This window comes from Limulus polyphemus, unplaced genomic scaffold, assembly GCF_000517525.1.
Source record: "Limulus polyphemus unplaced genomic scaffold, Limulus_polyphemus-2.1.2 Scaffold2169, whole genome shotgun sequence".
Taxonomy (NCBI): domain Eukaryota; kingdom Metazoa; phylum Arthropoda; class Merostomata; order Xiphosura; family Limulidae; genus Limulus; species Limulus polyphemus.
Genome location: NW_013667779.1, coordinates 78,466 through 104,951, shown reverse-complemented (window position 1 = coordinate 104,951; position 26,486 = coordinate 78,466). Strand labels below are relative to the sequence as shown.

Below are 26,486 nucleotides of genomic sequence, written 5' to 3'. Positions count from 1 at the left end.
GGAAAACTGTAGAGTTTTAGATATATTTTTCTCATTAAAATAAAAGTATATGAAGTATGGTACTTTGACAGAACCAGGGCCGTAGCTGTGTGTGGTAGTCGAACGACCACCCCTATATTCTAAAAGAGATGAAATTATCGACTATTTTCTTATTTTTCATGTCACTAACTTAGATTCTTTGTGTAAAACAAAAAAGGGTCCACATTTTGTGAAAAAATACCCCCTCCCTCTGTTGTGCCTGACTACGCCCTCTATAGAACTACACCCAATTTTTGAAGGTTTATCAAACGTTTTTTAAAAACTTTTAAAAGCACGTACTTGTAACTTTCTGTTAATTTGTTCAAAGTATTTGTAACTAATGACGATTTTGTTTCGTCTGATTGATTAGACTTTCAGGTAGACATGTTACACTATAAAGCGAACCATTTGATGAGTTTTAATACAAACTTACGAAACTTCATATATTATATACATATTTTGATATCGTATTATTCTCTTTTATTTGTAATAAAACTTTTTAAAATATAAACTGTCGCAGTAATGTTCTTATTACATACAGAAAGTAGGAATAAAATTTCCCCAAGTGCTTTAACATGGTAATAACATTAAATTTTCTTTGTGTTTGTTCTTCATAACCTTCAAAACATGGATTCTACGTTTTTGTTTAGGAACAAATTAACCTTCTTTGCTCACACGTTAAAGTTCAGGCATTTGTGGATTTCTATTAACTTTAGGGAATATTTAAAAAGCAGAACTTCCATAGCTCAGCACTTTTTATTGTCCTTCTCACCCTCAAAGACTCAAATGGGTCAATCCATTTCATCGTTCTTGACTAAAATAACTCTGATACACTTATGTTCTATAGTTAGGACGTGATGAATCACACGAGCCATCTTACTTTAAAATATGACAGTAATAACATACCTCAAGAATTAGTTTTCGTTAAGATGGTGTAAAACAGCTGCCTTTATCCAAATTAATCAGGCATTGACAGACGAAGAGCTATTAACATTTTGAACTAATACTACGAATAATTTTGAATATATAATCAGGATCAAATGATTATTTGGTACATCGAAATCTTGCTTATTACAGAAACTAATGTTTTTAAACTAACTGTAGTTAATTACACTTCTACTTTAATGGCAAAATTATAGTTTTAAACTGAAAATGTATAATTTATTTATTTACTTGCTCAAACTTCAATAAAAAAAAAGCGTGCTCATTCATCAAAAACCTCAAGCATTACAGGATGACTAGACGGAGGTGTAATAAGAGCAGCAAGCTTAGTAATAGCAACAAATTATTGACATCTTTGAATGATGAGCAGCAAGCTGAAATGCCTTTGTTTGCGTAATGTTTTTATTTAGCTGGGTCAAAAACATTAAGATAGCAGGGTATAATCAAAGTTCTAATTAAAAAACAAATCATAGCGCTTTAAGCGTGCCTCCAATATTATACTAACGCCTTTATAATAAATCTTCATATGATTTTTTTTCAAGCATATCTTAGGTTGGATGGATAAACATAAAACCTTGATAATGACTAATGTAATTCTAATTAATGTGTACATTAACAAATGAAGTATCTGTCTATAAAGTTTGAGTTGAAAGTATGATTTAAAATTTCAGTAAAACGTGAAATATTACACTTGAATATTTTTAATGATAATCTAATACTGACATATAATTCATCATGTCTACATACTTCAAACTAAGAAAGCTTGTTCCCAGGAAAACATAAAATCCTTTTATTTTATGTTCATTTATATGACATATCAAACAATTTATTTTCCAATGTAAAATAATCTATCTTGAAGAAGCTTTAGGTTATCACGTGATATGATACACAAAGTGGAACAAATGTCAAGTATTACAAAAAAGTCTACGTGAGAAAGATATAGCATAGATAAACTTTGCTCATCAGGAAATTGAAAAGTAATATGAAAGAAGCTTATTGGATAAGATGTAAGCGTAAGTAAGAATGGGCCAATCAGAGAAGAGTTGTTAAATTATATATTGGAGCAGCTAAAAGTATTAACGACACTCTTCTATTTTTATCCAGTGCGCCAAGATCCTGAGGGCTGGCCAGTTCTTTCCTTAGTCTTCAGGTAAGTTCAGGATCAAATCATTTACATTCACGTTAAATAATTTAGGTTTAGCGTTTCTTGAAACTGAAAGTCACAGTTATGTAATAAAAATAAAAAACTGAATATGATGATTACTGACTGGGAAGAAGATTAAGGATGGGTTAGCATGGTTGAAAAATATCGGAAAACAAAATAGTGCATTAGTTTGCATGTTATTATGCATAATAATATGAGACATTCAGATTTTGATGTAAAAAGTTTAGGGATTTTTTCAATATTAAGTAAATCGATTACGTAGTTTCATAGAAACATTAAGTTACAAAACTGAGTACCAAAACAATGTAATATGTAAATTGTTTGTTTTTCATATACTTTTAATTCCATCGAAAATCTGTGAATAAAAAAATTTATTAAAGAAACAGTGTTGGTCACCCGGTGATTAAACGTTAAGTGCAAAGACTTACAACGTTAAAATACGGGGTTCAATTCCCCGCGGTGGATAGAACACAGATAGCCCATTGTGTAGCTTTGCGCTAAGAAAATCACCAGCAGTGTCGTTCCAGTGAACAAGTCGAATCATATCTTCCTAAAATCAAAAGTTAAACCTCTATTTTCTAATAATTAACAGTACAGTACAGTCAGTTATGTACATTCGTGTTTTTACGGAATTATTGAATAGCCAAAACTCACGATTTACAGACTTTGTATATATATATTAAGAATGGTTAATGAGAGTAAATCACCAGTAGTGTCGTTCCAGTGAACAAGTCGAATCATGTCTTCCTAAAATCAAAATTTAAACCTCTAATTATTTTCTAATAATTAACATAAAAATACAGTCAGTTATGTATAGTTATGTTTTTTACGGAATTATTAAATAGCCAAAACTCATGATTTACAGACTTTGTATGTATATATTAAGAACGGTAGTGAGGGGTAGCTATTCACATACATGAGGGGATGATGGGTATAATAATTTTAAGGAGGATACACCAACTTTTAAGTTTTAGACACTTTTAAAGGATATAATGCAAAACAATCTAAAAATGTCGTCAGATTGTTAACCGATTAATTTTGTATTTAAAGCAGTTTTATGTCAAAAGTACCAAGATGAGGTATCTCTCAATCAAACAAACACTGTTTCATTGAGTCTTGCGTGTAAGATTTTCGGTCTTAGTGGTCACTATCGACTTTACTCAAAACATCAACACTATGATCAGTAAGGAGGAAACACTTGGAACATGATAAAGAGGCCCTGGTTACAACAGCCTGAAATACAGCAAATATTTCCGAACGAACTCCGAATTTTTCTAAATGTTTTGCCTTTAATGTCAATTAAATTGTTAGGTGATTTTTATCAAACTCAGCGCAGTCTGCTTAAAAATATTTTGAATGGATAGATATTTAGAATTTAAAGATCTTTCAGAAAACAGCAACAATAACCAGTGCGGCAGGAACCGGGAGAGCGATCACCCCCGTTAGTTTTGTGTAGAGGGAGCAAGCAAGAGAGGCTTCGTTTATCTTCAAGTAGAGGAATTCCTATGAGGATCAAAACAACAGCGAAATTTCCATTTAGAGATTCTAAATTTTCAAAATTTATATATTGTATATTGTCACTGGTTTGTCACAAGTTTCTCAATAACAATACCATTTAAGTGAAAGTGATATATGATAATTTAAGGTCCGTTGAAAGTCACCTTCCCTCCCCCCCCCCCCCCTGGCAAAAAAGACGTTCCTACACCATTGACAACAACAACAAATTGTGGAAAGAGGTACACATGTTCGTCCTTTTCAATAATTGCTTAAAAATAAGAAATGATTAAATGCAAAATTCTTCATTATTTCACGTTACTACTTGGAAAATAAAACTATAGTTTTTTTTCGTATAAACTCACAGTCAAATTCTTAGATGTTAAAGTTATGTAATTATCTGCATGTTAGAAAACACATGTATTCACAACACGATTTAAATGTTATTGGTAGGTCGTTGTCTGCTTGACATATGGGAAGGGGGAAGTACAAGCACCTTTTGGTTTATAGTGGAGTGGCGTTTTGGAATCCAAGTGATGTGGAACTCGAATTCAACGTTTTCTCAAATATTATCTAGATCAGGTCGACCTACTGATGGTTCGCGGTCCGTATCTTGCCCCAAACTGAGTTTGTCCAGCCCACATACATATTATTAATATTAATCATATGTTAAGTTTCAGTTTCATGAACTAAAAAACAACAACTTTGATAAACAAATAAATTTTAATAATAAACTCACATCTGTTAAGGCAAATACGTAACAAAGTATAGGTCACAAATGTTTCAATCTTCCATAGTCTGGTCTATATAGGGAAAGGTTGAACTATCCTGCTCTATGTAATAACATAAACATAATTAACAATATAATTAGTATTATTTTGTTTACTAGCAAGCCATGAAATATAATATTCTGAAGGCAATACGTTATATCAAACGTTAAATCTAGTGGAAAAAATTCCAAATAAATTAACCTTTATATGAAAGTGAAAATTTCGCGAAAAAAAACGTGGATTAAGATGTTATGAAACCTTATATCTACCCAGTTTTATTTAGACTCGAATCTTTGCAAGTAAAGGGAGTCCAAGGACTCCTTATTTAGCCATGGGAAACGGAAGACCATCAAAATCTATTTTTAGTACCAAATATGCACTATACTGTATGAGATATTTGTCCAGATTCTATTTACGTGAATACTAGTTGCACGAAAGCGACATCTAGATGGAAAATTATTTTGCTTGTCTCACGCAAGGACATGAATATGTAATTGAAGCTTGTACTCCGTTGATATTGAAATGTATCAAATAAAAATACGGAATAGTGAATTGAATGTTTTATGTAATATTTTCTTGATTTGAATATATTCACGCTTTTATCAACATTACTCTATATGTTTATTTTTTCTATTTTTAGCATGACATTTTCATTTCATAAGAAACATCAATATTTCAAAAAATAAAACTTTTTAAGAGGCTGTTTGATTTTAACAATTACTGATGAGTTTCCAGTGTTATTTTTACAACTATCAATTAATTATAAAACGGAAGTTTCTGTTACTTGCTTACTTTGTAAAATATTTCTAAATATTTAATATTCCACAGTAGTAAACGTTAGGGAAGTTGATTTTCCTCATTAAGAAAAACAAGAATTATTTGTAGGAAGTTCTAAAGATCATTTCCAGGATAATTTGAATTTGCTGAATAAAAAATTTATATAGCTAAGCTTAGCATTATACTGCTCAGAGAATGAAGACACTATGAAACGTACTGTAATAGTCAGAAAATAAACACTGTGCAATAGTGCTGTAGTGGTTAGAAAACAAACACTCCAGATAATGGTATTGAAGTGTTCAGAAAATAAACATTGTGTAACGGTACTGTAATAGTCAGAAAATAAACACCCTACGGGACGGTACTGTGATGGTCAGATAATTAAAACTGTAAAACGCTACTGTACTGAACAAAAAATAAACAGTCTGTGTAACAGCATGTAGTTGGCAGGATATGAATAGTCTGTGAAACAGTAATGTTGTGGTCAGGAAATATACAGTCTATATAACAGTAATGTAGTAGTATAAAATAAACAGTCTATGTAACAGTAATGTAGTAGTATAAAATAAACAGTCTATATAACAGTAATGTAGTAGTATAAAATAAACAGTCTATGTAACAGCAATGTAGTAGTATAAAATAAACAGTCTGTGTAACAGTAATGTAGTAGTATAAAATAATCAGTATGTGTAACAGTAATGTAGTAGTATAAAATAAACAGTCTGTGTAACAGTAATGTAGTAGTAGGAAATAATCAGTATGTGTAACAGTAATGTACTGGTCACAAAATAAACAGTATATGTAACGGTATAGAAGTGAAGGGTTAATATAGTAAGTAATGTATAGTGCCATGACACACATGGTAAATTTTAGCACAAACATCACTAATATTTACGTTCTATTTTACAGATTTTCTCCATTCTATAACATTCGCCAACATGTCTGACACTATGAGGTATGTATGTAACTTGTGTAGTATCAGCAGGAATGTTTGTTCGTCTAAAAGACAAATGCGCAGACTGTTATATTATTTTACAAAATTTTAGCCAAAGGGTAGAGTTATGAAACTACGAAACCCATATAAAATAAGGCAACAAAAATGTAAAGAAATAATACAGTGCGAAAAAATAACTTTATTATTATTATTCTGTATATATATAGTGTAATGTTATATGTGATAACTGTTCTTCATGAAAATATTAAAAAATATATGTGTTGTAAACTAATTTATATTTTAATTGATATTTCTATCTTTGAATTTTACGCTTTACGGTTTTTTAATGACTTTTATCTGAACAAGTGCAAAAAATATAATCTTAATTGAAAACATGGAATAAATTTTTAAAATAGTGAAAGTAATTTCTTTTAATTTTTAGTAAATATTGCCCATCATTCTGGTAATTAATAAATACATATTTATCTCATTCATTTATTTTTGTTAATATTTATGAATTAGTTTTAAAACCAGTCTGGATATATACAGTTCAAAAAACAATCGGTAAAGAAAATAAAGGCCTAGATATTTTGATATTATTTCACTAGCTCATATGAAGACGAGGTGTTTTGTGTAATCTACGCAATTATCTTAAGTATGTTCACTTGTATTTTTGCTTGACACAGACAAGTAGCAAAATGTTATCTCTGGTTATTCTTAGCTTTGTCATGCTCGAATGTTACAACAACATTCAGAAACTAATGCATGGAAGAGTGCTTTTTATCTCTGGAACGTTTTCTTTCCAGTGGTTGAATACCTATGCTTTGCAATTCTGCATGTAATGAATTAAGAGTTATTTATATAACACTGATAAAACTGAATGTTTTTAAGTTAATAAAAGTTTTGGAGAATTTGAACTGTTGATTATTCAAACACGTGTGAATTGACGTACGCTTTATCTGAAAATGATTTATTTTATTTTTTGCGTTTTGCCTGTATTTTAATTGCAATTGTGACATCAGTTAACTTATATTTTGTATTGTTATGTAATTAAGCATATTTTTTATTTCATTGCTATATATTTCACAAAATCATATATTTTACTAAAATATATATTTCATTTGATTACAGAATAAGTTTGGAAATTTTTACTGTACATAAAGTGAAAGTAATCAATTACTTTTTTTTCTTTCAACGTTGCCATTTTTTCACGACACATCAGCGAGGTGAGATAAATACTTTGTAAACTTTTAAACCTATAGTTTTTGAAAATGATTTTCCACAATTCTCCATGTTTAATAAATCAAATAAATCGTTTTCGAATTAATTGAAGCATCACCTCTTCAATTACTTTGAAAACGTTTTAAACAGAAAAACCTAAATGATAGTTAAGTATCAAAAGTAGTCGTGGAAAAATGGTTCTGGATATCAGATGGGATAGCGACGGCAAGGAAGAGACTACCGAAGACACGGTAAATATAATTTTTTTATTTTGATAAATATAAATATCAAATTTTTCCAGTTTTATTTCCTATTTTCTCGTTAAGCCTACTAGGATAAAGAAAACTGAGACATAAAATACATGATAAAAATAACGTTAAATTAGAAAATGTTTTCTTATTTGACTCTATAAGCTGATTATCGACAAAATAATGTATTATTTAATGCGCCATGAGTTTATTTTTGAAACAATATTAATTTCCTATGTGTGTATGTTAATCGCAAGATTGAGCAAAAACATTTTCTATAAACATTACTTTATCATAAATTTCCCGGTCGGTATCTTAGGTAAAAAAAAAAAGAATAATAGAACTTATTACAATAACTCTTCTTACTATATTTATTACTTTAGTATAAAATATCTATGAAAATCTCATGACATTTCCACGTTCTTTTGTATTATTAGGCGTGTGAAATTTATTTAGTTTTTCAATATATAAAATTATATTATTTTTGTTATTATTAGTAGAAAAACTATTATAATTATGTTAGATAGCACACACACGAATACTGTCTATTATCACGTAATAATATTGTTGTAACAATTTCTATTGTTGGGCGGGTTCTTTTAGATTTTTTGACGAAAAGATACTCGAAGATAACAAAAGCATTATATTTCTTCGACCACAAGTTCTAAAAGTCAGCTTAACTAATCTTCACTGACAGACCTAAGTTCACATCAGACGCTAATATAACAATTTCATTTACTTGCTAGTTCTTACTCATTTCTATTTCCACGTAAAAATACAAACTCATTAATCACAGTACTAAACTACTAACTGAATAACAAACTCAATAACATATCTCATAAGCCCAGATTCAATGTAAATTACTGCTAAACTCAATGATCAATAATATTTTGCTTTCACCTAATTCGCATTTTATACTGTTCGAGCTGTTCTAAAACTTAGAGGATAATTTCAGACATTAAGCCACACCCTATTACGTGACGTCAAACCTTTCTCTGGCCAAACAACAATACAATCGTTTGAAGTTAAAAAGAAACATAGCTTACAACAATGTTATTAACCCATAAAAACTTTGATTACTGTCTTTTTATATAGATGTTAACCTTCTAAATACATTTATATTTATGGAAGTATTGTTACTCTATTAATTATTAAATTGTAATACAAAAAAATTATTGAATGTGAATAAATTAAATACTTAACTAATTATCAAGAAACATAACAATGAAATATTATCACTATAATATAAAACAATACAGTTTTTTACACGCAAGTAAATCATGAAAACAAAAAAAAGGAAAAAAGAAAAGGAGATTCGACTAGTTTCGACATACCAAGTTAGTAAAAGGCGGCACGTTGAAACTATTCGGGTATGCATTTTCCTTTTTTCTGTTTATTATTGGTCATATTTTATTCGTGTGTAAAAGAAAAAAGTTGTCATCATAGATATCATAATTATAAGTAGCACAAAGCACTCTCAGATCTGAATTGAAATTTTATCACAATTTATTTTGTATTCTTTCTGTTTTTCGCAGATGTTTGAAAAGGTCAGGTAGGTTTTGAAAGTTTCACCAGAAGCCGAAATAGGCCAACACTCCGATAAAAGGTATGGATTTGACATATTTAGGAGTAGACAAAAAAGAAAAAAATCACGTCATTACAAAGTACAGACATTAGACTATTAACATATTGGTAAGTTTTAAAACTCCCATAATTGTAACAGTAGCCTTGTTAAGATATGTATCATTTATTTTTATAATCTCTAGAAATGTACATTTATTTCTCATTTTTAAAGACATAATATTTAATAACGAAGATCATTTAGGTGTTAGTATAAACATTCAAAAAATCATTGCACTGAAAGTAGGATTAGGCGTGGCCTTGTGTTAAACGTACTGGACTGTGCATCTGTCAGTTATAAGAGCAACAGTCAAATCCGATAATTTGGTCAGACAAAAGTAGCTCAAGAGTTGGCTGTGGGTATTGTTGATAACTGCCTTCCCTCTAGTCTAGCACTTCAAAATTAGTGATAACTATGAACAGGTATCCCTTGTGCAGCTTTGCGCAAAAATTCTAAAACAAAATCAGTTATATGTAGTACAGCTGAGAGTGTTTTATTTTTATATTTCTTTTTGAAGTACATTTCGTTAACAAAACAATTCTATTTGTAAGTTTTTTTAAGTACTGCCAGTTAATTTTTAAACGATAGATTTATCACATTAAATTAAACAAACTTTAGTTTTGAGTGAATTTTTTCAAAATATGTCGTATCTCAGGAACTGTCCAAAGTTTCCTTTTGTTGTAACACGTCCGATATTCTCTATGTCCTAGCTGGCTAAAATAAAACCTAATGGGTGAAGTATGCATACACCCGCTAAAATATTCGTTTTGTTTTAACGGCACTCGACTTGCAATCTGCGGGTCGCGGGTTCGAATCCCATCACTGAAAATGCTCGCCCTTTCAGCCGCGAGGGCGTTATAATGTCACTTTTTGTTGGTAAAGGGTAGCCCATAAGTTGGAGGTGGGTGGTGTTGAATAGCTGCTTTCACTCTCATCTATCACTTCTAAGGTAGGCACGGTTATCTCAGATAGCCCTCGAATAGCTTTGTCCAAAAATCAATAAAATAAACAAACAAATATGTTTTCATCATTATATATAGTTTTCAAATTTATTAATGTTACAAATATCCCCTTTAACTGCATGTAAAAGAAACTCGAAAATTAACATGGGCACGTAAAAGTATAGAACCTTTTTATATAAATCTAACATCACGCCATCTTACGATCCTAAATACTTGATACTAGTGGCTAAATGAAGTTAGAGCTGAGTTGCTTGAGTTTCAGTATGACGATACCGCCGCTGAACTTTTGTAAACATGTGTATCATTTGGTGCAGTCATTATCTAATGCTGGTATATTAGTACCGTCATAACTTAAAACAGAAGCGGTCTTTATTTTCTATATAATAGTTAAATAGGCCTTGAAATGTAGAGCTACTGTTAATTTGGATCATACATTAACGCTGCTCTCAAGTTTGGTTTGTTTCACTACGGGTATTTAAACAAAGTTACACAAGGGCTGTCTGCGCTAATTGCCCCTAATTTTCAATTGATAAACTTGTAGGAAGGTAGTTGATCAACAGCACCTATCGCCAAGTTTCGAGCTATTGTTATCGAATAGTGGGATTGCACCGTAACTTTTAATGTGCATCCACGATCCCAAAGTGCAGCTCGCATTTTTTGGGTCAATGGGACGCAAATCTGGACCCTCAGATCCACAGTTCGGCACACTAACCAGTAGGCCGCTTAACTTAGAATGTAGATATCAGGTTACTATTTCTATTGTACTTACCTAATTATTCGAATTACTGATCTTCATGGTTCTTATTCACAACGAGGTAAGCTTTCAAAGTTTCTTGAATAGTTCTTTATCATTAATGGAATGCTGTTAAAGTATGCTTTTCTGTGTGCATTATTCGGGCCATAACATTTCTGTTTAAGTTCCATCTAATGGTTACTTTATCAACAGTTCAAGTTCTGTGGTTGGACTTTATTGTTGTGGTCACTGTAGTTATTGTTAACACTTGCGGAACAGATATTGTGCTGATATCTACTGGTAACTTGTGTTTGTGTAAATATTGTTTGGAAATTTCTTATATACTCTGAATTTGTTGAAATGCTTGAAGAATTGTTCTTTAACTGCGATTTTTTTGTTTGTTTTAAACGCTATTCTTATTGTTAACCTCATATTTCGTTAATTTTTTTAACTATCATTCACTGTGTGATCGTTTCAAACATTTTTTTATGTAAATTGTCTAAAAAGTATTTTTGCGAGACATTTTTTACACTTATTGTTACTGATTATAAATATTTTTCTGTCTAGTATTAAAACACATTTTTAACGTATTTTTTAAACTGGGAACAGCGTAGTAATGTTTTGCAATTTTAATAATTATCGAACTTTGATTGAGGTTTCCTGGCTCTTTTAATACTGTAAATCTCTACTTATTATTTGCATTTTCCCCAAATGATTTGAAATGGATGTTATCTAAACGTATCAGTATTCTGTTGCGAAACAGGATTCGTTACATTCAAACTGTACATATTTTGATATCAGTAATTCACAAAGCGACATAAGAAGGTTTCACATCTTCATTTTCATTATGAATGTTCTTGCCTTTCATGTTTAATTCCAGGAAACTTTACATAAAAAATGCAACATTAAAACTTAATTTTAAGTTTATGAAAATAAAACATTATTATGCTTATTTTAACATTATTGATATGACCTATTTTCTAATATATCTTGTGAATAAAACTATAAACCGTCGAAATGCTCTAAATGCACATTTAATCTTTTTTATTATTTGATTATCAACGTTCATATTGGGCATCAAAGGCTAATGCAAGCTAGTACTTCGTATAAATCTTTGATGCTGTGTCACACTAGTTAACAGAACTTTCAAGACGTACTGTACTAAACAGCTGGCCACTGATGACCTAACAAATTGGGTATTAGCCCATTGGCAGCTCAATACAAGGAACAACAACTGAATAGAGAGTTGTATTACGCTAACCTTTAGCAAACTGCTAGCTTTTTACACTGGGTTAATGCTCAGTTTTAATGTGTTATATTCGATATGAGAACATTGGTATCTTTTTATCGGGATAGCAATATATTTGAAAGTTGTTATATGAACAACAACAAACAAACAAAAACGTTTATAATGTATTATACTGAAAAGGAAAATACTAGGAAGTTTATAAGCCGAATTGAAGATACCGAATAGTATGACAATATATATATATAAGTATTATATTAAACAAAAGAGCATTGGTAGTGTTATAACCCTTATAAAAATACTACTGTATACTAAAATATTTAGTAAACTGTTGAAGAATGTAATATCCTATAGTACAGTACAGTATGAGTGTAGTTTACCGTAGACCAACTGTATCATATTACGATCCCACTATATCATACTGTAATATTTCGCTGTAGTAATTGTCCAAAACTCCTGTAGTTTATTATAGTGTATTTTCATAAGGGACTGAACTGTAACAACAATACGGAACAGTGGCTTTGTTAATGCTATAATTTACAGTGAGACAATATATACGTGTCATACTACACATGAGGGGGTTGGTAGTGTTTTACTGAACAGTAACACAATATATATGTTTCATACTACACATAAGGGCGTTGATAGTGTTTTACTGAATATTAAGACAATATATACGGAACAGTGATCAATATCTGGTTATCAGTACAACACTTTATAAACCTTCTGTTCAATGTAACACGTTTGAATATCCTCTTGTTTTAAGTAAGACTCTATCAACATCGTCTGTGTGGTACATATTGTCTCACTGTTCATTGTAACATTAACAAAGTGCATGAGGCACCAAATCATTTGTAACGTGTTATACAAAAGAAAACGATGACAAGATGCTACCTTTAACAGAAGAATATTGACATCAAAGGAATATTAAACAGAAGATACTTGGTACGTGTAACACTGAACGTTAGAACATTGGTTGTATTTGTAGTCCGCTTTGCCATCATGTAAGTGTTCCCTAGGATACTGATGTGAATAACAATAAAAAATAAGTTTGTTGATAATGAAACTGCGCACGACGTAAAAAAGTAACAAAGTTTTAATCACCTAGGAAGAAAGGAGGAAAAAGGAAGAGAAGGACAGGAAGAAGGCTGATGTGCGAAAACGTCTGGAGGAAGCAGCCAAGGCTAAGAAGGGCAAGAAAGGTTTTATGACTCCGGAGCGCAAGAAGAAACTTAGGGTTAGTTAATATTATAACAATGAACGTACATAATAACACAGGCTAGTATCATAACGATGAACGTACAAAATAACACTTTAATATTTCTATTACCAAAGGGTTTTACACTAAAATTTTTAATACATATTTATTCAGTGCTTAAAGCTGTTTCTTGTTGTAGTCATCCCGTATATCTTAATAGAGAACAAGGAAGAAGGTGAATATTGTGAAATATTAAACATATTTTAATGTATTAATAAAATATAGAACTGCCCCATATTACCATGGCATGAATAAAAGTATTAAGCATAAGAATTTCTCTGTATCCACGAAACTTCCAGTTAAATTCTGAAATTGTTTCTCATTTTGTTTTAAGGGTTTTGTTTCTAAAAAAAATTACTTTCCAGTGGATATGCGACTTTTTGAAAAAGTTTATCGTAAAAGCGTTGAATATATCCTACTCACTTTCTATGGAAGGATTGTCCTTTATTTGCACGAACAAACGTGTAGAAATCTCCAATCAGTACAAGTTAATTTCATAAAGGAAATTGTGGGGTAGAAGCTGGTAAAGACTTCATCATCATCAGTGTGGTTTAACTATTTGTTTGTATTCTTCGTTTACGAAAAGCTAGTGTTCAGAATGTACGGTGTTTAAATCATTTACAAACTTATCGCAATGCTTCATCGGATCTGTGAACGTGCAAGTAATGTTTAAAACAAAATGTTACTGCTTTATGGATATTGTAAATCAATCCCAGTTGTAGTGTATTTGTTTTCCCGAAAGGTGGCTTTAATTGGTTTTATTATTTACTCAATGGAACGATTTGTCGAATAATGGAATAGTTTGAGACTGTTGGTGTTATGTGAACAGTTTGACATGCAGTGTTTTCTAGGTTTTTGATTCTAATTGAACCCTTGATTTGTTCACGGTGCAGCAACTTCTGCGGAAAAAAGCTGCTGAAGAGTTGAAAAAGGAACAGGAAAGAAAAGCAGAAGAAAGAAAGAAGATAATTCTACAACGAACAGGCAACCCTAAATCAATGGATGGTGCCAACGAAGGTAAATCTCATTATGAATATCCAGTACAGTGTAGTGGAAAAGACGTAAACCTACAGTCGCTAATCACAGTTGGCCAGGTTTTTGTGGTTCATCTAAAAGAACCTTTCCACATTTAACATGGGAAATATTAGAAAGTCCTCATCTGACGTTTAATCAGTGTGATAGAAGGAAGTTTGGTAAAAGTACTTAAATATGCTTTGATAAACTTAAGATAAAAAACACGCAGACGTACTTAAATATGATTTGATAAACTTAAGATAAAAAACACGCAGAAGTACTTAAATATGATTTGATAAACTTAAGATAAAAAACACGCAGAAGTACTTAAATATGATTTGATAAACTTAAGATAAAAACACGCAGAAGTACTTAAATATGCTTTGATAAACTTAAGATAAAAACACGCAGAAGTACTTAAATATGCTTTGATAAACTTAAGATAAATAAAACACACAGAAGTACTTAACTATGCTTTGTTAAACTTAAGATAAAAAACACGCAGAAGAACTTAAACATGCTTTGATAAACTTAAGATAAAAACACGCGGAAGTACTTAAATATGCTTTGATAAACTTAAGATAAAAAATACGCAGAAGTACTTAAACATGCTTTGATAAACTTAAGATAAAAAACACGCAGAAGTACTTAAACATGCTTTGATAAACTTAAGATAAAAACACGCGGAAAGACTTCAAATCAGATAAATTCTAAATAGTATAATGAGTACAACAAGGAAATTTCCAACGCCCCTGAGCTGGATTGGTTAAAGTGGTATGTTTGGTTTTAGAGGCGTTCTTACTTGTTTTTTCCTGCTGAGTCAACTAAATTGTTTTGTTGTGGTATCTTTAGACATATAGGCTTTGCTTTGCTAGCCACATTCTCATAACCAATGTGATTTAGTAAGTTAAATTCAACATGTGGATACACTATTTAGAACTAAAGTGACGTCATTTTGACTAAAGTGACATTACGCTATCGTAAAACTTCAGCGTGTATTAGATAGTAAATCATTATTACGAGTACATTGATTTCTTTATGAGTCTGGTGCTTTATGTGCTGATTTGGTATTGACGATAAGAGCAAACAATACCTTCTTATCCACCTCTGAGAGAAAAAAAAACTAGTTTGGTTATTGGGATCTTGTGCTACACCACAAAGGGGTTGTTGAATGAGAAAACTGGCTTGGCTATTGGGATCTTGTGCTACTCCACAAAGGGGTTGTTGAATGAGAAAACTAGTTTGGTTATTGGGATCTTGTGCTACACCACAAAGGGGTTATTGAATGAAAAAACTGGTTTGATTATTGGGCTCCTGTGTTACTCAACAAAATACTTTTTTTTCGAATCTGGTCTCTCGATAGCTCAGTGATAATCCTGAGGGCTTATAATGCTAAAATTTAGGGTTTGATCTCTCCATTGGGCATAGCACAGGCAGACTATTGTGCAGAAATTCCCGTGATATGCAATCTTGTTACATTTAAATACCCAAACGTCGGTAAGAGCATAGATTTGCTTCATCAATACTAATTCTCATCTATCTATTTTCTAACACTTGTCACCATCACATCCAAGTTCCTAGTTAGATTTCTGAGTGGCTCAATGGTAATTATGAAGGCTTATAATTCTTAAAAACCGGATTTTGATATCGGCAGTGGACATAGCACAGACCACCCATTGTGTAGCTTGGTGCATAACTAGAAACAAACAAAATAGGTTTATTGCAATTTGTTTTTAAAGTAACTCTATTGAATTACGAGTAAAACATTAGACATAAAACAATGAATTATTATTTCTTCACATTTTGTTCACGTTAACACATAATGCACTATAGATGTCGACTACCTGCTGTAAAAAGAAAAGAAGAAATGGCTCGCGCTATTGAATTTATGAAAAGGTCATTCGACAATGGTCATTACCAACTGACTTAAAATTTTTTTAAGAATACAAACTGTGATAAAAGTATGAGAAATAAATTAAAAATTTAGAACGTTATCATTAGTATTTAACTAGGATGCCATTATCTCGAGCTATAATTGAGACGTGTTTGTGTGTTATATGGAATCGGGTTGTTTTCTCCCGGAACTAACGTCCTAAAGATTTTAACACGTGCATAGTTGTTTTTGTGCCAAACACTATTCATTTACTTGTATGTATGTTATATGTACCTATTTTGGAGAAATGAAACACAACCCTGGTAGAAATGTTCAGTAGATACAAATGATGAAATATATTATGTTTTTTGGCAGCAACGCTACAGGCTATCTGTAAAGAATACCACAAGAGGATCTTAGGCCTTGAAGACGCAAAATATGATCTGGAGTATGAAGTTCGCCAGAAAGATTTCTTGGTACGATCACAAAGTGTCAAGATTTTGTTTTTTTCATCCATGATAAAAGAACCGACACTGGAAGTTTGACTACGATTGCTCTTCAGACAGTATATTATTAAACACGACAATGCTATCTGAACAATTGTTTGTAGCATTCTAATAGCAGTCAAAAATTTTTCATACAAGAAACAAACAAACAAAAAGGCGAACAAAATAACTCGGAATATGAGGCCCAACTCTTTCTTCGACAGAACCACCGCAATACTGGTTATGCTGATTCCATGCTGTGGCAAAATCTTTGCGAAATAACTTATTACTATGTGGCTTTTTGCTTTCCATTGTAAAATTTTCGTTTTTGTTCTACTAATTGAGCTGTTTCAGTTTTCTTTCAGTTGGAAATGCTTGCGTCGTAAGTCTGTGACAGAAAGTTGTATCGAACGTGTGTGTGTGTGTGGCAAAACGTTGTACGTGTGAAACTAAAAATAGTGTCGTGTGTGTGACTAAAAGTTCTTTAACAGCCACGACATTGTTGTCCAAGGTTTCTCTGTTCATTGAACCACTTAAATTCTAATTCAACGAGAAAGAGGAAAAGCACCAGCTTTATTTTAACGTCTTATAGCCTGCTTTAATAAAGTGCAAACGTTTTATAGAGAATAACTTAGTAGTGTGTGTGTTTGTTTAAGTTTGATTTTTATATTGATGTGTTATCGCTTGTATGTTTCTTTTAATTTTTTTCAGTTCTGTTTTTTTTCTTTGTTCTTTGATTATGCTAATGTTTGAGGCTTAATTTGCGGTACAAGGCTGTTAACCGCAACGTATTTTTTATTTTATTATTATTTTATTTCAATAAATCTATGTGCTTCATTAGATGCTGTTACTTTCCCCCATTTTAGCAACCCTTCAAGCTATCTGCAAAGAATATTATGAACGTCTAAAACGTCTGGAATGTGAAAAATATGACATGGAATATTCCGTCAGACAAAAAGACTATGAGGTCAGTTTGTAGTTCTGCAGAAGTAGTCATGAAACGATGATGACAGACTCCCATAGATAAAAAATAATCTTCTTTCTCCGATCCCTATAGTTTTTCACAAACATTAAACACTTACACGATCATTGTAGCTTGGAATCCTCTTTTCTCTAAAGTCCCTCGATTGGACAGCGGCAAGTCTACGGACTTACTACGCTAGAATCCGGGGTTCGATTTCCCGCGGTGGACACAGCAGATAGTCAAATGAGGCTTTGCTCTAAACTAACCAAACTAAAACCGTTCTCTGAAACCTTAGGCTTAACCCAACATCACACTATCTGCAAAGAATAACGGAAATGTCGTCACCTGTCTGTTGGGTGAGCATTACTAAAAAGTAGTAGTCCATTCCTCTGTTATGTATCTGAACATACTGGAATAAACTTCAGTAAAGGAATTTTTCTTATGATAGTAAGTGGTAAACCTTTTTATCCCTTTTCTAATATATGTTATTAATATAATTTCTTTATAATTAAGTAAGTAATACATAAGTACAATAGAAAAAAAACTTAGACAAAAAGAATGCTAATGTAAGATGTAATAAATATGTCAATATCAAAAATATATTAATAAAATATTGCAAAGTGTGTTACTTTTAGTTAGGTTTATTTTTAAAATCAACCCACAACAAAACCATCGGAAAGAAATATTTTGCTTTCGCAACGTCATAAGAATATACCTTTAAATACACTTCTTCACAATATCATAAGAATATACCTTTAAATACACTTCTTCACAATATCATAAGAATATACCTTTAAATACACTTCTTCACAATATCATAAGAATATACCTTTAAATACACTTCTTCACAATATCATAAGAATATACCTTTAAATACACTTCTTCACAACGTCATAAGAATATACTTTTAAATACACTTCTTCACATGTTTATTGCAGATAAATGAGCTGAACATCCAGGTGAACGACTTGAGAGGAAAGTTGTAAGTTTGACTTTTTCCTAACCATGTTTACATATAACATTTGAAACTTTTTATAATAAAATTAAGATTTTTTTGTAGTTATGACCGTTAATTAGTGGTGATATTGGCAGTGTTGATATTGTAGGATTGGGCTTTATTATGATAGAAGAAGGTCTCAGCATAAGGTTTAAAAGCAGTCCAGAAGAAATTCTATCTCTATATAAGTCATCATGTATTTTAAAATTTTGAATTACTATTAGAACAATAGAATTGTAAGGTGAATTCTTGAATTATTGTTTGTAACCCCTATGATACATTTTTAATAGCACTTTCTAAATAATGAAAAATATTAAATAAAAACGCGTGATATTTAAAATAAATAATTGAAACGGTTTCTCTACTGTTTACAATTTTCCGCAACTGATTTAAATGGGTTTTGTGACAGTTGCAACTGTTTCTAAACAATTTAAGCTTTTTTATATTCAAATATATCTGTAAACAATTCAATATCTTTTCTAACATTTATTTTTTTCTCTAAACATTTTGCCCCCCCCCCCCCAGTGGCACAGCAGTATGTCTGCGGACTTACACTTCTAGAAACCGGGTTTCGATACCCGTGGTGGATAGAGCACAGCTAGCCCTTTCTGTAGCTTTGTGCTTATTAATAAACAACAACACTCTAAATATTTGTTTTATCTTCAAACCTCTGAAAGCTGGAATTTACTCGTACGTATTTCTAATAAATTTGTTTGTAGATAATTAACAAAACACGTTTAGACACAAAGTACAGAAAAAAGAAACAGAATAATGAATTCCATATATATTTGTGAGATTTTACCGAATCATTGGAAGTTTGTTGTTTTGGTTTCATGATACTATGTTAATAGATTTGGAATAGAACACCATGTATCATTGGTTGATTGGCATGTCGCACTGCTACAACTCAAAAGTAATTTCCTTTGATCAAGGATGGATTGGGGATTAAAAACGGCACAGGAAATTATTTTATACCAGCCTTTCAATGAGGTTGAGGGAGAATGATTTGTAGAGAAACTGGGCGGGATGTTGTATAGCCTATAATATGCATTAATGCAGTTATACATTACGCAAGATATGTCATTTACAATTCAATGTGATAGTACAATGTTGACCTATATGACCCCAAAATTATAGTTTATCGCTTATTTACGTTAGAAGCTGTTAATTTGGCACCTGACCAAACACAGCTTAAATCGTTTTTTTAATGGGTCTTTGATAGACAGTTGTGGATTGGTTGATTAGTTTTTACAAAGTCATTTAAACAAAATGTAATTTTTTATCTTCTTTAAATTAGTATTTTAAATTATTGGGATTAATATTTAAATATTTTTTCTATTTTATTCTGTGCTCAGCGTAAAACCAACCTTGAAGAAAGTATCCAAGTATGAAGGAAAGTAAGTAATATGTTACTTTTCAACAATGTAGTGATTAAAGAACTAAGTTTATTACATGCTAAACCAACTATATTAACTAATCTATGTGAAAGGTAAAGACGCTCATCGTGTGAACGATGCGATGAAAGGCTATTGCTTTGCCAGACGTCTTGTGTTTTCAATGTAAATTGTCAATTTCTGAGGTTTTAATTTGCTTTTCAAATGAAAATTATCTTTTAAAGATAAATATTTTCAGCATTTTTTTTTATAAAAACTGAAGAAAGTATAGTGCTGGGTGACTTAATCTGGGAACAGTATTTTGTAGCTTTGTGAAAAAAGAACCTTAAACTGACTAGTGCTTAATTAGGTACTTGAGGAATTAGGCTAGGAAAAAAAAAGAGGGAGAGAGAGACGAAGTAACGCAGTTATGTAAAGTTAACTACTTTAAAGCGATGAAGTAACTTACTGGTGTTAAGTTAGCCACTTTAAAAGAGACGAAGTAACGCAGTTATGTAAAATTAACTACTTTAAAGCGATTAAGTAACTTACTGGTGTTAAGTTAACCACTTTAAGAATGACGAAGTAACGCAGTTATGTAAAGTTAACTACTTTAAAGCGATGAAGTAACTTACTGGTGTTAAGTTAGCCACTTTAAGAATGACGAAGTAACACATTGGTTTATAGACAACTAATTTGTAGAAACGACATTAACATACTGGTATGATGAAGTAACGTACTGTTGCAAAGTTAACTATTTTGGCGAGCTGAAATAAAATATTGGTGTAAAACTAGCTACTTTGTAAAATGAAAAAGGAGAAAAACTTTTACCACAGAAAATGTAACTGACAAACAGTTGTCTTTTAATGTTCGCAATGTGTCAGGCCTGGAATCCCTTCCTGTTGTGATTTTCAACTTTGAAAACATTCTTTAAAGAGGTGATACAACGTATTGGTACGAAGCTAACTACTATTCCATCCACGACAGTCTATATTTGAAACGCATTCTTTAATATATGTATGTATTTATGAAAATAGCATGTTAAGTATAGATAAAGAATAGTGAATATCGTTGTTGGTTTGAGAATATTTGTATAGGGTCGGACAAAATAATTATTATGTACGATTAATTGTCGTTATTCTTATTTTTTACTGAATAAAGGTTTGAAAAACTCAAAGCCATAGCTAAGAATGCGGATATGGACTTCCGTGCCACCCTGAAATCTATTAACAAGGATAAGTTCAAGCTTGGAGAGGAGAAGGAGGTAAGTTTTCCAGAATTTTCTACAGGAATTTCAATCAGGCACTACAGTGAAATAATTCAACCGTTTTGAACTTCCAAAATTGTAATTTTTTTCCATAACGACTGTAAGAAAACTCCAGTAAACACTAATGTCAAGAGGTTAAGCAGAAGCTATTATTTGTAAAACTTGGCGTACAGAGTGTGGATAAGCGTAGATAAATTGCTAGGCAAACCACACATAACTGTGGCATAACACCCTGAAACACAAACAAAATATTACTGACACCAGGTTAAGACTAATGTGAACAGTGAAGCAACAGAGTGTTTAAGAATGTTTACTTTAAGCAACTTAAACAACTTGTCATCATTGACGCCATTGTACAATGTCTGCCAATCTTGTGTGTGTGAATCTTTATTAAACACAACTATTTCTCTTTAATGTAACTCCCTGGTTCGTGTTTTATCTTCTAAACACAAGTTTGAAGATTAAAAAAGTCCTTTACGTTTTCGTTTCCTTTCTGTTTCATCATGTGAAAAATACTATGTGTGTCAACATGTGTCTCCACTTTTTTTTATACTCAACTTCTCAATGCTTTTTCTTAATGTTTTGTAGAATGTTTTTATAGAATTACACTAATATTTTTGTTTAACATCTTTGTAGTTTTGGTGCTTTTAATTTCGCAGTAAATGGAAAGTGTTCCTATTCTGTAAGTTGTCACGATTGTTTGATCGTATGCTGAGGTGATCTGCCATTGGATGCTATACATATCCAGAAAGAAACAAAAACTATGATGTCACAAGTTCAGAAGGTTCATTATTGTGTGTGAAATCATGAGCACCGAGCTACGTCACTTGTCTCCATCGTCTGTACATTGTTATAAATTTAGTCCTTAAATATTATTTACTTCACTTCCTCAAGTAATAAAAATATAAAACTTTTTATTGCATTCAAAAGTGTAAGGAAAATCCAGTTGAACTTCCGAAAATTCTCGTTATACAGCTTGAGGATCTTACACGATAGGGGTAACTCAGTGTTTTATAATTTTGCTTTAGGTAATGAATGATAAGGCCTTATTAGCAATCTCTTCCTTAACACCCTACCGTATTTCTGTCGAAACTCAAATCCTACTGTTAACCTTAACTGCTACTAAAAACAATCTTGTTCTTGTATCCAGTCTTTGCTCAGGACCTATTGTGTTTATGTTGTGTATTCTTACCCTTGTGTGTTCTTTGTTCCACAGAAGAAAAAAGGGGCGCCGGAATGGGCGAACAAGTAACCTTCGTCTCCCCGTTTATTCAGTAACTGAAGTTGGTAAACTTCGGTTTGAACCTAGCTATGTAAATTTCTGTCTGGTTGTCTGTTTACAAATTTTCTGTGCATAATTAATGCTTAGAACAGCTGGTTTCTGAGGATGAATCATATTCACTTATGAAGTGATTACAGATCTAATAAAAATCTTGCAGATTAAACACGTTATTCTCTACAATGACAGATGTTTATTTTTACATGAGTAAAATTTTCTGGCTAATCAAGCCAGTAATTTTATCCAAGATGTGTCATCACAAAATGTAGCATTCCGTCAAGCAGGCAGAAAAAAAGGTCTTTGTATTGGAAGTTGTTTTTCGAACATATTTTTCTTTACAAACTCTTATACACATATAGAGAATGTTAAATAAACACATGTATCAAATGGCTCAGTGTTATTACTGCGCTTTTAACTAATGAAAAAAAATACTTAAGATTGTTGAAACACTATCAAATTTTTAGACTCGTAAATTTTTATTTCAGTATTGTATATATTCAATTATTTTTGTTGGTCATAAAGCACACGCAAGAACATATTTTATTTTAAAGCTATGATAAATACAATTGATCATCCGATGAACAAATTTTCCCTCCAACGTTTCATTGAATTAGTTTTAACAGAAATTATTTTACATTAACCAACATGGCGTAGTTCAATACGTCAAAATTGGGAATAAAATGCTTTCACGTGTTGATAAGTCGTATATTTAATATCAATTTAAAATGTTGTAAGAACTTAACTGTGTATTTGGCGAACGGTTTTAATCCACTTTACTGAACTTAAATGTGAATTTGGGAATCATGGCGAACGGTTTTAATCCACTTTACTTGAGATGTTTCAATAATTTCATACTACTTATGAAACATACAATATCTTGAGCTCGGAAAACACTAAATGAAAGAAGTGCTGTATTGAATTATTTTTTATTAGTTTAAAGCATTTACCAAATAATAGTAAAATATTTTGGGTCATGCGACAGAGAAGTGACACCGAACACAACAAGCAGTGCATTTAAACGTTGTATTGACTTAAATCCTAACATAAATGTTATATTACCTTCACTGATGATTGCTGAATTTCTATTTATAATCATAATTTTAACACGTCATTTAATATAACGTTTTTCCTAAAATATTTTACTTTATCGATCAACACAATTAAACTTCGTCTGTCACGTTTTATCTAACACATCACGTGTTTTAATAACTGATATGACAAAATGACGAATTAGGGTAATATTGTTTTTAAGCTCTATGCTTAATTACAAACAAACAAACATTAACTATAGTTGCCTTTCATATAATATGGAAGGTAAATTTTTAGATGTTTAATTTATGTTTTGAAGTTTTATTTTCTAAGAAATATAATGCAAATGATAAATATACGACATAGTTATACAAAATATAAAAACGAAGGTTATACAAGTTCCCGAAGGAACTAAATATACTTTGAGTAGTACGAATTTCATATATGTAGTCTATGATATTTTAGCCTTGTTCGTCCTTACAGGACAGCTCTTATTTCAAGTGCAACAAAAAGCAAAACTATACGAATTGTGGCACAGAATCATTAAGTTCAGTATAGAAGGAAGAAGTATTTAATAAATTTGCTGCTTAGTGAAAATTTGTATGGGTGAATTAACAGATTTCAGAATACAAAATTTTGTCGGTAGCTATATTTGTTAAGTTGAATTAGAATAAGTTTAAGCGTTGACCCACGTGCAGAAACCTGCACCACACCTAAACTTACATACACTGGGTGTTTGTGCATGTACTGGTTTGTTTACCGTTCGTGCGTTTAATAATATACATCGTTTCTGTGACATAAGAGGTTCTAGCTTCCCGGGGGGAGCCGAGGGTTACTTTTTTCAGTGACATCATCCTGAGGACGATCTGGAAGATACCAGTTTTTATAGAATTGGAGCAGGTATGATTTGTGAACATTCAATGTTAGCAACAGAAACATTAGTTTTAATGTTTAGTGACGAACCTACTGAACCGAATAATTAATTCAAAATACAATAACAACAACTTTTACAGTAGGCAAGTTCATATCTTGATAATTACAACGTTTCGACACGTAGTATTGAGTCATCATCAGGTAAGAGTTACATCTGAAGATGACTCGATACTACAGGTCGAAACGCTGTGATAATTAAAATAAGAACTTGCCTAATCTAAAAATAGCTGTTATTGTATTTTGAATCAAACATAGTTTGTTGTTTTTTTGTGTAAGCTCTACAACTTTGTCTCATAATAACTATCAAATGTAACACGTGAATATTCACCTGTTTTAATGTTAACCTTCTCATTGGAAACTGTGATCTTTTAATTGTTTATAGTCTTTGTATCGTAAAAACTAATTTGTCAATATATTAATACAGCTATGATGGACTTAAAAAGGAAAAAACTATCATATATTAGCTTCACTTCGTTATGTCATGGATTCTCTATTTTATTCATGACATATCCTGTTTGTATATTATGTTGAATTATGCTTTGTATCGTGTAAGCGTTTAAAACTTAAGTCACAGTTATCGGTAGCATTCAATTTTATTTCACGTGACCTTCAATAAATAACAATTCATTATAAACATAAAAAAACAAGAAACAATTGAAATACTTTCCGAGTTTTTGAAATAATTCGAATCTTTATCTTTTTCTTAAGTTTTGAAATAACTTTTTATGACCCGAAAAAGTTTTCATATTTTCATTGGTAAATAATAGGCAACATTAGTGACTGTACAGAGTTTGTCATAAATTTCATTCAACTGAATTTTTGAATTGAATTTTCATCAAATTACTTGCAAACTATCTTATTATTTGTTATTATAGTAACAATAATTTGAAACAATAAGAATATAAAATATGCATTTAGTCTGTTTTTTAAAGTATATGAAATGTGATAAAATTAACGGTCTATAAGATATATATCTTATTGAATAATAAGTTTGAAAAAAAAGAGTTTAATAATTACATTAAAGCAAAAAGTTTTTTTTATTTACACAGTGTGTAATCTTAATTGAAGAACAACGTTTCCCAATCTTTATAACTTATGCCTCCCTCCCTTTCTACCACATGTTTTTACTAGCAGAAAAAGTCATCAGACAGTTACCTAGTTAAATTTTATAAAGTCTAACCTGTTTTTAACTGTTTTTTATTCTTTTGAAGTGTTAAATCAAATATTATAAGTATTTGGAATACGAGGTACCCAATTATTGTCCACAAAACCACGATACCTATATACGTATGTGTATATCCTACCTTTAGTCCGAGAGACCAGAGTGGGCGCTTGGGAAGAAGAAAGAGGAGGGGGAGAAGAAAGCAGCAGGTGAGGGAGAAGAAGAGGAACAAGAGGAAGAGGAGGAGGAAGAAGAAGAAGAGTAGTAGACTCCTGTTGAATTTATATCAACAGGTGACCATAATATCAATATCATATATATATACCAGAAATATCTTGACGGTTTCCCATGAGTTAGCTATACCTGAAGGCCAGCCAGTGAAATATACCTTCAGCTTATAAACTCAAGACCAAAATGTATATTTCGACCAACTAAAGTCTTAGCAAGTAGTACGAATCCCCTATTTTTGTGGACTTTCTACAGTGTAGGAACAATATTCACCATTTAACTCGGCATTCCTCAAATCCGCCAGTATTTTACGCCTTGACTTGTACCGTCCTAGATATTTTAATATTATTTATTATGGTGTATTCTTGCGCCTGTTCAAGTTAGTAGAAAATTGCGTAATTATTCCATAGCAAAATATTGTGACATAATGTAAGGTAAACTGAACATATTGTAATACTTCTCTGCGAATAAAAAGTGATTACGATTCATAGAA

At 31.3% G+C, this 26,486-nt stretch overlaps 1 protein-coding gene across 4 annotated transcripts; it reads left to right on the top strand.

Moving 5' to 3' along the window:
- The first annotated feature begins 2,029 nt into the window (after positions 1-2,029).
- On the top strand, positions 2,030-26,486 carry LOC106466150 (troponin I-like). Of its 4 annotated transcripts, none has more exons than XM_013926391.2 (10): positions 2,030-2,110; positions 6,076-6,121; positions 7,323-7,326; positions 13,240-13,368; positions 14,283-14,406; positions 17,628-17,728; positions 18,664-18,707; positions 20,078-20,119; positions 21,257-21,359; positions 25,914-26,486. In XM_013926391.2, the coding sequence occupies exons 2-10, from the start codon at positions 6,105-6,107 to the stop codon at positions 26,028-26,030; spliced, it is 681 nt and encodes a 226-aa protein (XP_013781845.1). In that variant the 5' UTR covers positions 2,030-2,110; positions 6,076-6,104; the 3' UTR covers positions 26,031-26,486. The 4 variants fall into 4 exon arrangements, with proteins under 4 accessions (XP_013781845.1, XP_013781844.1, XP_013781846.1 ...); XM_013926390.2 differs by lacking the exon at positions 17,628-17,728 and adding an exon at positions 16,652-16,752; XM_013926392.2 differs by lacking the exons at positions 17,628-17,728; positions 25,914-26,486 and adding exons at positions 16,652-16,752; positions 22,579-23,030.

Coding starts and splice junctions, on each gene's coding strand:
- LOC106466150 (XM_013926391.2), top strand. Junction 14,407..17,627: donor AATGGATGGTGCCAACGAAG/GTAAATCTCATT, acceptor CCCCCATTTTAG/CAACCCTTCAAGCTATCTGC. Junction 17,729..18,663: donor TCAGACAAAAAGACTATGAG/GTCAGTTTGTAG, acceptor TGTTTATTGCAG/ATAAATGAGCTGAACATCCA.